This window comes from Anomaloglossus baeobatrachus, chromosome 4 (genome assembly GCF_048569485.1).
Source record: "Anomaloglossus baeobatrachus isolate aAnoBae1 chromosome 4, aAnoBae1.hap1, whole genome shotgun sequence".
Classification (NCBI taxonomy): Eukaryota; Metazoa; Chordata; class Amphibia; order Anura; family Aromobatidae; genus Anomaloglossus; species Anomaloglossus baeobatrachus.
In genome coordinates this window covers 412,743,754-412,758,317 of record NC_134356.1, presented here as the reverse complement: position 1 = coordinate 412,758,317, position 14,564 = coordinate 412,743,754, and the positions used below count along the sequence as shown (strand labels likewise).

Genomic DNA, 14,564 nt, shown 5'->3' with positions numbered 1-14,564 from the left:
AAGGGAAACGCTAAGAAGCGCAAGTATGGATGAGGTTGGCAACACTTGTTTCCTGAGCTGTAAGATGATCTATGACTGGGTTAGGCTACTTTCACATTTGCGTTGAACGGCATCCGTCACAATGCGTTGTGTAATGCATGTGACGGATGCCTCCCAAAAAGTGTGATAATAAAGGCAACGGATTCCAGTGAAATAACGCGTTGCGTTAAGTTTTCTTTAGCAGAGAGAGTGCCCTCCTCTTCACCGCACACATCCCGACACTACAGCCCTCATCTTCACCGGACACATCCCGACACTACCGCCCACATCCCGACACTACAGGCCTCATCTTCACCGCACACACCCAGACACTACAGCCCACATCATCACCGCACACATCCCAACACTACCGCCCACATCATCACTGCACACACCGCGACACTACAGCCCTCATCTTCACCGGACACATCCCGACACCACCACCACCCACATCATCACCGTACACACCCCGACACTACCGCCCACATCATCACCGCACACCCCCCCGACATTACCGCCCACATCCTCACCGTACACATCCTGACACTGCCGCCCACATCCTCACCGCACACACCCCGACACTACAGCCCACATCATCACCGCACACATCCCGACACTACCCCCCCACATCATCACCGCACATATCCAGACACTACCACCCACATCACCACCGCACATATCCAGACACTCCCACCCACATCACCACCGCGCACACCCCAACACTACCGCCCACATCAACGCACACGCACGCACTACCGCACTCATCATCACCGCACCCACACCAGCACTACCTCACCCATTATCACTGTGCACGCAGCCACTACCGCACTCATCATCACCGCACACACACAGGCATTACCTCAGTGACGTTCCCACTGACAGCACGGCTCACTTCAGTTGCTGCGTGGAGCTGATAGAGAGCGGTCGTGTTCTACGGCCGCTCCAGGCAGCTTCATGTAGCAGAGCTGGATGCGTTGCGGGACCTCGTGTGGATTACGCTGGACCTGGAGAGATACTTGGGGATTTTAAGAAAGTGGTGGAAGAGGGTGTTTTTTTTGTCTTTTAATTCCAAATAAAGGATTTTTTCGGGTGTATGTGTTTATTTACTTTCCCTTACAGGTTAATCATGGAATGTGTCTCAGACGCCTGCCATGATTAACCTAGGACTTAGTGGCAGCTATGGGCTGCTGCCATTAACTCCTTATTACCTCGATTTCCACCGCACCAGGGCAATTCAGGATGAGCCGGGTAGAGTCCCGGGACTGTCGCATCTAATGGATGCGGTAATTCCGGGTGGCTGCTGGCTGATATTGTTAGGTTGGGGGACTCCCCATAACGTGGGGCTCCCCATCCTGAGAATACCAGCCTTCAGCCGTGTGGCTTTACCTTGGCTGGTATCAAAATTGGGGGGGGACCTAACACCGTTTTTTTAAATTATTTATTTATTGTACTGGGCGATATAGACCCGCCAACCGGCGGTTGTGATTGGTTGCAGTGACACAGCTGTGACTCAGCGTGGGGGGGGTCTGACTGCAACCAATCACAGGCGCCGGTGGGCGGGGAAAGCAGTGAATACTAGATGGAATAATGAGCGGCCGGCTTTTTCTAAAGAGGAAAATCCGCCGGAGCTTTGTGACAGTCATGCAGCGTCGCGCCCGTGATCGATGAGTATGAGAGAGGGGAAGGGGGGGGGGAAGAGAAGAGACCAGGAGTGATTTTAAACTATTTCGATCGTTCTGCTGGACATGCTGGACATGCTGAGCATGCGCAGTAGAACTTGACGAAATCAGTCAGCGGATTCTGCCGCTTAGCGCATAGCGGCGGAATCAGCCACCGTAGACAATCATTAGACACCGTGTCGGATTCCAATGGAATCCGTCAAGGTGCGCTATTTTAACGACACAAAAAACGCTACATGCAGCATTCCTTCCGCCCGACGTAGCGTCAAAATAACGACGCTGCGTTGTGCAGCGGCTACAACGCAAGACCATCCGTTGCTATCCATAGCTAATAGAAGTCTATGAGGAATAAAACGGTTTCCTGCAACGGTTACAGTAATTCCTCAAGGCTGCGGATAGCAACGGACGCCATCCAACGCAAGTGTGAAAGTAGCCTTACTGACAGGAGAGCAAAGGCTTCGGTCAGGACTATATTTGAATAATTGTAGAATCTTTTGTTCAAGAATAAATGTAGATTTTTATTTACGAAAAAATAAGACATCCCCTAAAAATAAGCCCTATCTTTTGGTGAAAAAAAAATTAACAAATGGATGACCATGTCTTATTTTTGGAGAAACATACTAGAAACAAACAGTGGGCATTTCTTGAATATGACCTGATTTGAAGTTATTTAAGTTTTCATTTTATATTTGTTGGGACAAAAATAAATATAAGTGGTCGTGGCGTACGTAGCCTTTATTGAGCAAAATGCAAGGAAATCGGCTTGCATGCCCATAGGTCCACCAGCGTCCATGGGCAGAGCGGTCAAATCTTGTATTCTGACACTATATACTACCACAGTGTTTTTTAGGGAGACGCTGGTCATAAGTTTGGAGCAAAATAGCAAGCAAAATATTTTTTTTCCTCCTGGTGAGCAGGCATAAAATACATGAGCATGTTTCCTTTAGCCATTTTACCTAATTATTAGGATACTTTTTCTTACTGCAGGGATGGGATGCAGAACACACATTACAGTGATCACTCTTGAGCAGATTGTGCCATAAGTTTGTACACCTCTTACCGTGGCTGGTTTTCCTGAGTCGTGGTTTCTCCTCGTTGATAGCCGCTATCTGCCACCTGTGTGGTAGAGCGTTTCACTATCTGCTTTAGCTCATTCTCTAGGCGCTCCTTTATGGCTTTCACCGTTTCAGGAATCTTCTTCAGCTTAGCTAGACCCTTAATGAGAACTCCCATAAATACTATGCTGTTCTCCTCGGGGTCCATATCTGAATCTTCTTTGATATCTTGAAGAGTCAGGTCTTTAACTGTAAAAATAAGAAGATTTATAATACACTCACAGGTCCAGATACTACTGAAAGCATACTGGCCACCTACAAAGAGCCACCAACAGGATTTTGCTAAGGAACAAGTATATTTCAGCCACCAGGTGCTACACTGTCTGAAATGCGCCTGTTTAAATGGAATTTGTCAGCAGATTTTTGCTACGTAATCTGAGAACAACATGAGAAGCAAGTTACTGATTTCAGAGATGTGTGCTGCTGTTTCAATATATTGAGTGTTTTATCAGCAGGATATTATCACTATCCATGTGAGACCTGGTTAAACCTGCTCCCTCCTCCGCCACTGAATAGCAGCTTAATGTCAATATGCAATGTTCGCAAAAAGCTGTGAGGTGGGGGGGTTACTTTCTGAGCCCTGCTACATGCTACATCTAAAAACAATGATTTTGTCACAATTCCTCAACCCAGTAAACTAAGTAATACATAGTTGGAATCAGGGTCTCTTTTCCTATATTATGCAGAACTCAGAATAAGTAGCAAAAATCTTCTGACAGATTCCCTTTAAAGAAAACCTGTCACCAGGTTTTTGCTTCCCCATCTGAGAACAGAGTAATGTAGGAGCAGAGACCAATGATGTGTCACTTACTGAGCTGCTTGCTGCAGTTTTGACAAAATAAATGTTTTTTCCCTACTGCAAATCTACCAGTCCTCTGAATGCTGAGCTCTGTATAACCCCCGCCCACACCACTGATTGGTAGCTTTATCAGTGGTGGGGTGGGGTCATAAAAAAGCTCATGAATATAACGGACTACATGGAATCAGGGTCTCTGTCTCTACATAGTATTGCTCTCACATTAGGTGGCAAATACCTGGCAAGAGATTCCTTTTAAGAAGCACTTCACATCTTACCTGTGTTCAGACAAACATCATGTAATACTCTGGATACCACCGGAAGCTATTTGCCTAGTTTAATCTGTAAAAGTGTGACTTAAAAAAAGCCTACAATGTTTCGCTGTATATACAGTATATGCTGGCAGACCAGAAGACAGCAGGGAAAAGTGGCTCGGGGCACATCGTTTGTATAAGGGACGATACATAGGGCACGTCTAATTGTAGAAGAAATATTCCTGACTTTTATACAAGGAGCTTTGTTCTAGAAGCTCATGCTGCCATTTATTCAGGGTGGATCAAGTAAGGTGGGTATTTCCATATATTTCCACTAACTATGGTATGGTGTGATGAAATATACCTTCCCTAAACCACTGCTATAGTGTTATAAAGTATGGTAATTGAAGAAGCTGAAGCCGCTGCACCTCGCATTACTGTGACCGTTCCTGATGCTGCAGCAGATGGCCTTAAAGGGAACCAAACATCAGGATTTGCATGTATAAGGTGCAGCCAGTGCAGTACTGGCACTATCAGGCACATTGTGTACATACCATTAGTGGGCAGCTCGGGTGTTTAGGCAGTGAAATACAACTTTATAAAGTTTGAAAATTCGTGCACTTTTTGATTGACGTGTGCGCCTCGCTGCTAATGTCCGGGCGTGTTATGCACTTGTATCCCCGCCCCCCCGCCGCCTGTTCCTCCCTCTCTCTGGTTGTTTGCAAATTTCTCTCTTCAGAAACATGGCGCCGTAGTTGGTACCGGCACCTGCGCCGTGTTTCTGAAGCCCGTGGTACTTATTATTTTGCAGGAGAGGGCGGCGCATGTGCCCTCGCTTCTTCAGATCCCGTTGTGACCGCGGGAGCGCGCGTGGTCACAACAGGACTGCAGAACAGCTGATGGGAGGACGCGATTACCTCCTCCTCATCATTATCCTCCTCCTCCAAACATACCTGCGGGACAGTGAGAAGAATCCTGCTGTCGGCTTTTTCCTGTGGCGTCCCGGTGTCCTACGCGGCTGCTGTGCTGGCACAGTGTCGTAGCTGCAGGTAATCGCGTCCTCCCATCAGCGGTTCTGCAGTCCTGTTGTGACCACGCACGCTCCCGCGGTCACAACGGGATCTAAAGAAGCGAGGGCGCATGCGCCGCCCTCTCCTGCAAAATACTAAGTACTGCGGGCTCCAGAAACATGGCGCCGGAGATAAGCGCTATGCGCAGGTGCCAACTCCGGCGCCATGTTTCTGAAGAGAGAAATGTGAAAACAACCAGAGAGAGGGAGGAACAGGCGGCGGGGGGGGCGGGGATACAAGTCATAACAAACCCGGACATTAGGAGAGAGGTGCACACGTCAATCAAAAAGTGCACGAATTTTCAAACTTTACAAAGTTGAATTTCACAGCCTAAACACCTGAGCTGCCCCCTGATGGTATGTAAACACTATGCCTGATAGTGCCAGTACTGTACTGGCTGCACCTTATACATGAACATCCTGATGTTTGGTTCCCTTTAATACCAGACCTGTATGACTCCGAAGACAAGCCAGTAACAGATAGCATAAATGGCTGTATCACCTTACAAGGTTAAGGAACACCATATTTCATGACAAATTGGCCACTTTCTCTTGTTAGTGCAGCTTTAATCACAAACTGACCAGCACTTCTGTCCATACAATGGCTGCTGGTGGAGGAGCATGTGACCAGACCTGTCCACCAGTCTCCTCTAATAGTAAAACACCGCACAGATTGCTGCTTTTCTATTTCAGGACCCTGATGGTGAGGTCCGGTCACATGCTCCTCCACCGGCAGCCATTGTATGGACAGAAGTGCTGGTCAATCTGTGAGGAAAGAGCACTAACGAAAGAAAATTACTGACCCATTTAAAGAGCAAATTAGCAGAGACACAAAGTACTGAGCTAAATCAATCTGAAGAACACCCAAAAAAATACTTTAATCAAAAATCTCATTTCACTAGAGTTCTCCTTTAATGTATCAAATGACGCCAGCAGCGACTACATATAAACATGAGGAACAAAGCATCATAACCATCACATTATCCTACCGGTGGAGCAGCCCGGAGAGCCAAACTGAGAGGTGTCCAAGAACTTGCGTGGAGTAGACAAATTCGTGACATCAAGAAGAGGAAGTGCGGAGTCTTTTGGAAGTGAACTGCATTATAAAGACAAAATAAATAAAATTACAGAATATCTAAATTGAAGACCATTAACCCTTCCCATAACTACCACCTTCAAAAAGGCATCATACATGTTGCATGCATTAAGTCCATGTATGCTGCTCATCCTAAAACGTATGGTCTGGACACGGAAGTGTAAATAGACAGTGTGCCTCAAGATCATGGTTTAGGTACACGCATTAGAGCGGAAGCCGCCATCATGAAATGGCAGTATACAATATATATATTAATATATATATATATATATATTCTACACACACAGGGAATCACACAATTTCCTAAATGTCAAAGGTCATGTCAAGGTCATTGTGTAGTCCCATGTGATTATATCCCAAGTAAGTAATTACAGTAAGCTTATTTCATAATTTATTTTTTTTTTTTTTTGCAAAAGTACACAGTAAAAATGTAAATGAGATAAATGACAAAGAACACTGATCAAAATTAGAGAACACTTTTCAGATACCTGCAAGTTACTGGTGTGAATCTGGCACCTGGTGCTAATTTCCTTAATTATCTGACAAACCCTATGTAACAGGCAGCCTAACTTTCCAGTTTGCAATAACTTTGCAAAAATGGTGTGCTGATCCAAAGTGACTGAAACCCTCCGGCAGCAGGTTGTCCAGATGAAAGCCAAAAGGGGTGACCCTATCAGTCATAGCATGAGATGTTGGTCGTTCCAAGTATGTGATTTCAAGAATGCTGCATCTTTACAACCTCACAAATTCAAGTTCCCCAAGAAGGCTGATCACCCTTGAAAGACAAATGCAAGAGAGGTCAGGATAATGTGGAGAATCTCATTTCCACTCTGCAGCTGGAATTACTCGCCAGTTCAGCACTGAACAAAGTAAGGATCTGTCTCGTCATACAGGGTTACGACGTTTAAGAGCATTTGGACTGAAAGCCCACTCTGCAATAACCAAACTACTGATTAGCAGAAAGAATCAAAGGGCTAGACGCAAGTTTGGTGATGGAGCATGTTGTGTGGACAGAGAAGAAGTGGTCCACAGTTCATTTTAATGATGAAAGCAAGTTTAATTTATTTGGGTCTGATGGGAAAATTGTGTTCTTCGACAAACTGGGGAACGACTGAACCCAAAGTGTATTAAGAAGTCAGTGAAAGGTGGTGGAGGAAGTGTCATGGTTTGGAGAATGTTTTCTGCAGCAGGAGTTGAAGGACTCATACAGCTACAAGCCAGAGGGAATGCAAGTGTGTATCAGAACCTTCTTCAACAACATGTGGTTCATTACATGCATTCATCACTCAGCCAGCAATTTTCATGCAGGACAATGTCCCCAGTCACACAGCAAAATAGGTAAAGCAGTTCCTTGAAACAAAAAACATTGACACAATGAAATGGGCGGTCCAGAGTCCTGATCTAAACCCAATAGAAAACCTCTAGAAAATCATTGGTGACAAAGTTATGGCCAAGAAACCCACAATAGTCAAACTGGGGAAGAGACTGGAAGAAGAGTGGACCAAAATCACACCAGAGCAGTGGGAGAGACAAGTGATGTCCTGTGGCTGCAGATGTGCTGAAGTCATTCAAAGCAAAGGCCTGTATACTTCCTACTGATTGGTGACTGTTACCTTCAGAAAATGTAGTTATCTTTCTCTGTGCTACAGTCATTGTTGTGCTCTATTTATGATCATCACATATTGGGCAAAATAAAGGTTTTATGGTGATAAACTTTGGATCTTTTGTAAAACACTGTTCTAGTGGCATTGGTGTACCCCTTACAAAACACCTTCAAAAGCAAGTGATCATACAATGTTCTCTAATTTTGATCTCCAGTGTATGTGTATATTATATAGACGTATTGGCCCTGATTCTGCACAGCTGTTAGTTAACTTTGTAAAGTCCATTTAGTGCAATGAAGAGTTAAGAAAAAAAAAAATCTTTTGCTGTTTTTATGCCAGTTTTGCCCAGCTACACCAACATGGGCAGAAACTGGGCAGGACGTGGGTGCATCAAGGGCACAATACACGACGAGCTGTGACGTTCCTCATGCCAGAAATCTTACTCTGCTACCAGGTTTGTTGTGAGGAGCATGAAGATGACTTGTCAGATGCTCCCGATTCATTAGGAGGTATGCGTCTACTGATGAATCAGAAGTGTCTGACTCCAAAAGCCCCTTCATCAAGACTGGAGTGAACAAAGGACCATTTCTGGGGGAGTTTCCAGCGGTTTACTTATCATCAAAGGCAGGATTACAATGACAGGTAACACCTCTATATACACAGCTGATATCACAGGATTCCCCAGTCACAAAATAGGACCCTGCTCTCCCTTCCTTCACAAGGACCTCACACAGGCTCACTGGACACTTCAATACAAAAAGACAGGTTTGGTACACTACCATTATGAACATGTACATGTGTTGTTTCCTGAAAGAAAAATTAAGTAGGAGTATAAAAAAAAACAAAAACAGTCGCCAGAGTGAAAACTGCAAGATGTCCATTGTTTAGTAATTAATACAGATTGTACCCCCCCCCCCCCGAAAAAAATCAAATTGCCAAATTTAAAAAATAATAATAAAAACACATTGAAAGGAAATCTGTCACCACGCTTTTAATACCCCATTTAAGAGCAGCATAATGTAGAGACAGAAACCCTGATGCCAGCGATGTGTCATTTTTTGGGCTGATTGCTGTCATTTTAATGAAATAACTTATTTGCTAAAGATCTAGCGGTTATTTCAATGTGGTTATAGCTTATAACTCTGCCCACACCACTTATTAGCAGCTTTCTGACCCATATACAGTACACAGCTGCCAGTCAGTGGTTGGGGCAGGGTTATACAGTAGTGCTTTAATGATAATGCTTTACTGATTAAACACTGATTTCATCAAAACTACTTGAAGCAGCCCAATAACTGGAATCAGCATCTCTGTCTCTACATTATGCTAATCTCAGTTTAGATGGGGAAAACATGGTGACAGGTGTTCCATTTACCACAAAGACCTGATTGAATAAATAGGTTATTTTCTGATGATAGCTTCCCATTAATATGAAGTGCACCAAAGCCAGTAAAGTTTTTTTTCCCATCGCATTTAAAGGGGTATTCCCATCTCCAAGATCATATCCCAATATGTAGTAAGTGTAAGGGTGCGTGACCACGATCAGTATTTTCAGCGGTTTAGACGCAGCTCATCCAAACCGCTGCGAAGTACAATACAAGCACAGTGGACAGGATTTCTAGGAAACCTGTGCCCACTGTGCTTGTATTTTCCGCAACAAACACTGACCTGCGGTGCGTCTTTCCAGATCGCAGCATGTCAATTGTTTGCTGCGGAATTGCCTGCGTCCTCCGTAGAGAGAACACAAGCAGGAGACCACAGCGCACTGAACCCTGATCGTGGGTACTGAAAGCTGCGGTGGTCTCCTGAGTTCTCCTGTGGAGGAGACGCGCGGCCCCCCCGGTCAGAACTCGCTGCGTTCAGAACGCAGAGAGTCCTGATCGTGGGCACATACCCTAATAGATATCCATGATTACAACCACTCATATAGTGACATTTAGTTACTTGTGGTTGTAACCATGGACAAGCTGCAATGCCCCGCACATGAGGCAAGACATATGCCTAGATCAGGAGAACTATAATACATTCCTAATTGGAGGTATTTGCTATTATTACACCTACTACATATTGGGATAGGATCTTGGAGAACTTTCATGCATATATCAACTTCACAACCACTTCGTAAACATAAAGACATTCTTTCAGCCTCCGTTTGGTAAATGTGGACCTGTTGAGAAGTGTGATGAGCATGCGCAGTGCACCGATGAAGATGAGATGCGTATACCCAGCTCACTGCACATCGGCGATTCTTCACAAATTTCTGCCAAAGATGCCTCTTTTGCACATCATGTTACTCAGACCCACAAGGGGACGATAACGTGATTTAAAGGGATGAACTGTTTGGGGAAAACAACGCCTCCATGATTCATGATTCATCACCCACAATTCCACATATCACCACAACATATCACCATAGCATTGTTTTTTTGGGGGAAAATAAATAATAAAGGTTACAATAACGGTTACAAAGTATATAACTTGTTAGGAAGGGTAGAAATGTAGCAATGAATACTTGTGGCAGTTTGGGAGGCCTGAGGAAACTGTCAGGTTTTCTTTAATAAAAGATTAAGATATAACATATACATAATTACTGTTGGGAACCCGAGAGAGAATTTAGTTTAGAATCTCTTCTTAACACATACGGATGTGAACTCCATATCAAGCCATCTGCAAATCGAAGGATCCATTTGTAATTCGTCTTGAGTGCTCTGTAAGAGTCCTCCAACATCTATTAGATTTGCAGTGCGGCAAACTCTGAAGAAATGGCTGCATCAGCATTCTGTGTACTTCCTGGCTGACTGATTTCCCTTGGAAAATGAAGGAGATTCTACAGCTTCAATATGTGCTGACTGGTGACCTTATATGATAATACGGCTCCTGAGGGTAATGCCCTCAAATTAAAAGCAACAGAAAAAAAATGTCACACCGGAACTGTGCTCCACTCAAACAATACCACAAGGCTACAGTAAATGTATTTCTTAATTAAAGGATATTTTAGAGCAAAGCATACAGCAGTTGTGCTAACGAAGATGGGGAAAAAAATCCACACATATCGGAGGTTAATCATGATGTGAGCGAATGGTCTAGAATGTTCTGTATTTAATTGAATTTGTGAAGGACACCAGGGTCTCAATGTATCATTAAATTTGCACCATTTTGTATCTAATTTTTGTTATTTTTTTGTCTGTTTTTCATCTGCACCCAATTCTTTCAACTGGAGTCTTTTGTAAAGGTCTATTTTATGTGTACACGCTTGTATTTTGTTTTAAAAAAAGTTTGTAGATGGAATTTAAGGCTTGCAGATGGTTTCACCTGATTCATTCATAATTTGCAACTTTTCAAAACGTCACAAACTTTGTATTAAATGTACTCCAGTTATTCCGGAGCAATTTTTGCACCATTTTAGCAATTGTATGACCTTTTGTGCTAAAAGGTCACAAAGAATTTGTTCAAAGTCTCATCATTCTTTCTCTGCAATCCATAAACTCACAAACTGACTTTAGGACAAGTTTTTTTTGCCTAGACCAATTGCTGGAAATGCGATACATTGACTGTGTGAGTGCAGCCAGAAAAGCTAGAGCATCAGACGTTAGACATTCAGATTAAAACTGGTTTGGTACTCTGGTGACGGAAAAAGCAACTTAGTAGCAGCCACATCATGTTATTCTCTTTTTAAAGGGTAGGATTCCACTTGCGAGAGACTCGAGCGTATCTCGCATTGCGCCACCCGGGATGGCCTGCCTCTCTCCAAACAGGAGCGGGTCAGCTGCATCTATTTCTATGCAGCTGAGATGCCTCCGTCAGGAGAGAGGCAGGCCATCCCGGAAGGCGCGATGAGAGATACGCTCGAGTCTCTCACAACTGGAATCCTACCATACTACAGGAATCTTAATCAGGTTAAAAATGATAAAAACACAAGTAGGGTATAATAATTTATCAGCCTACCCGCTTCTATTCTTGTCCTGGTTCCACTGCCCCACACGACTGGTGGATTTAATGTACAGGTGACGGTGCAGCTCATCAATCAGAACGGAGTGCATGTTCATCTTCTTACTGTGAAGTTCAAGACGCAGGTCGCTGAGACCTTCCACCTGTAGTAGAGGTCCTTCCAGCGAGTCCACTGCAGACACCTAGAGCGAAACAAAAGCATAGGCAAGTTATAGAAAAGTTCTCCCACACAAAAGCACTTTATGCAAGGAACATTGTACACAGGGTTGAAGGAAGAAGAAGGAAAAAAAAAAAAGTCTCATGGAGGCACAGAGAAAGGACACAAAAAAGTAAATATCGCATTGTTAGCCAACAGCCCTGTGGTCAACATTATCAACATAAAAAAGCAATAAAAAGTAATCATACGATAAAGTAATGTACAATATGAGCATAGTGCACACCATATACGCCAATCAGGTATTACATTAAAACTACATGTTAGGTACTGTGAATTGCTGCCAAAACAGATCTAAGCTGTCAAGGTATAGACTTTACAAGAGTTGTGTGGTATCTGGCACCAGGACTGTGATACTTATGACCTATTCTAAAGCCCCCCACACCCAGTTGACTTATGTCCACTAAACCATCAATATCAACAGGATCGATCTACACATAGGCCGTTTAGGAGCCCCCCGACAATTTATTCTCAGGGAAAAATTCAGATCAAGCATGTCCGAATTTGGACTGCCAAATGTATTGCCTCTCACAAAGAAGACAGTAGTGCTCATTCGGCCAAGATTATTAGCAGCTGAACTATCGGCCAACAGTTATCCAATGTGTATGGTGGGCCTTAGGATTAGTCTGCAACAGGGCTGCGGAATCTGAGTCTATTTTGGTGAAGTCAGAATAAAATGGACCGACTGAGACTCCTAAACTATATACGGAAATAAATTCGGTACAGTAGTTCAATGCAGTAAATGATCTATAAACGTCTGTTCTATTCCTGATCAAAGTATTTAGGCTTTTAGTTGATTGAGATGAATCTGTGCTGCACTTTATGTACATCATATGTAATAAAGCTCCTCTTCTACAGATAGGGTAAAAACACACTGGGAAGGAAGGAATTCCTGCACTCATATCAGAACTGCTAGAACAGGCTTTGCGATTGTAACTGACAATGCTTCAAACATGACAAGTACAATTAAACTGATGAATGACAATAATGAAGGTGAACAGCAGCTAGAAGAAAACATTAGATTCAGTATGTTGGGGGATGGAGCCACAGTGCTGTTCATGTAACTGAGCAACAAACAGATATTACTACAGAAGAACAGCAAAATGATCCTTTTAGAATTAGATGATCTTGTTGAAGATGTTTCTGCGATTCTCTCTTACTCATCACACGAGCTGTGTTGTGCCCATACTGCAGCCGGCAATAAGAGATAGTCTGCAGACAGACATGCTGGAACTCTGATTGGCAAAGTGAGGAAATTAGTTATTGCTGCCAGAACCCCTAAAATTGATTTAATCTTGAAGAGACGTGCTGGAAAAGGGGCAGTTGTCGATCAGGCCACTCAGAGGGGCAGCACTTATTTAATGATTGAGCAATTGCTTGAGCTGAAACCCCTTCTTGTAGCCATGGGCAACCCCAGGTAACACTAAATGATGGTCAATGGACACAGTTAGCTGAATTGAAGGAATTGCTTCATCACATTGCTTCATCACCCATTAAAAGGGACTACAAAATTACAAGCTGAGAATTTAACTCCCGGCATTTTCATAAAGGTGTGGGTGAACTTGCTCTTTTTCCTGTCCCAAAGAGGTTTCTTTGGAGACTGCATTGCTGCTTCAAGGAAACAGAGCAAGACACTACTATTAGAAAATAAAATGACAAGTCATCATACATTGCTGGATGATCAACAGCTTACTATAGGAAAAGAAGCTCTGACAGGTAGCGGTTAGGAAAGGAATTGAGTCATCCAGGCCTACTGCTGCCATATTTTCAGCCTCATCAGATGAGGAATTGAGTCATCTAGTGCTACTGTTGCCATATCTTCAGCCTCAACAGATCAGGAATTTAATTTTGAAAAGTATTTGGATGACACGGAGCAGGAAAGGTTTGCCACAGGGAAAAAGATTCCACTCCCATAGCAAAACAGATTGACCATATTTCAGCAAAAGGTTTCCCTTGCTCTCAAAGAAGTAGAAGAGTTCAAGTGTTCATCAAAACTGACTGTGAATGAGTCAATTCCTTTATACCCAGAAATTGTTAGAGATGTTGCCCATGTGGTTACCCCTTTGCCACAAACCCAAGTTAGTGTATAGAGGATGTTCTCTAGAGATGAGCGGTTCCATGGAGGTTCGGTTCACCAGCAGCAAACAAACCGAGCCTCCACTGGTTCGAGTTTCACCCGGATGCCGGATCAATTAACTGATTGCCAGTTTGAGTCTCCGCCCACATTCAGTCAGCCATAAGCAGATCTCTTCCAGAGGAGGGTGGGCGGGCTTTTAAAAAAAAATTTTAAAAATGTTGGCGTTGCACACTACAACTAATCGTGCTGATGTTACCCCCAGTGCGAGCCGTTCAAACACTGCAAGTGGCTTGGAAAGGGTTGAGCACCAAGTGTACCTGAGCACAACGTTGCTCACGCTTATGAAGTTCGCACGTAAAGCATCCGAACGCCAAATCTTGATTTTTAAATTGGTATTCGGTTCGAAAACCCACCCTCAGGTTTGCTCATTTCTACTGATTTCAAGCCTTAAAATAATTAGATTAGATTTGTCATCATCTATGAAGGAGGATCTGATAGAGGTGATACTATTTTTCAGAATAAATTCATAGACTGCATAAATGTTATTCCTTACATTTTTGTTGAACACTGTTTTTTTCCACACTTACTGCATAATGTATTGCATATTTACAATTTACAAGTTTTTTATGTTCTAAACTTATATTCCAATAAGTACTGTATTTTTCGCTTTATAAGACGCACTTTTGTTCCCCCA

The 14,564-nt window shown here is 43.4% G+C and overlaps 1 protein-coding gene across 1 annotated transcript in view; it reads right to left on the bottom strand.

Annotated features, from left to right (window-relative positions):
* Nucleotides 1-14,564, bottom strand: part of EXOC4 (exocyst complex component 4) — a 642,084-nt gene that overhangs the window by 563,872 nt on the left and 63,648 nt on the right. Inside the window, exons 4-6 of the mRNA XM_075345350.1 lie at nucleotides 11,577-11,761; nucleotides 5,921-6,027; nucleotides 2,758-3,001 (exon numbers count right to left, since the gene is read on the bottom strand). Of these exons, the coding sequence (XP_075201465.1) occupies nucleotides 2,758-3,001; nucleotides 5,921-6,027; nucleotides 11,577-11,761 (536 nt within the window). The remainder of the gene's footprint in view (nucleotides 1-2,757; nucleotides 3,002-5,920; nucleotides 6,028-11,576; nucleotides 11,762-14,564) is intronic.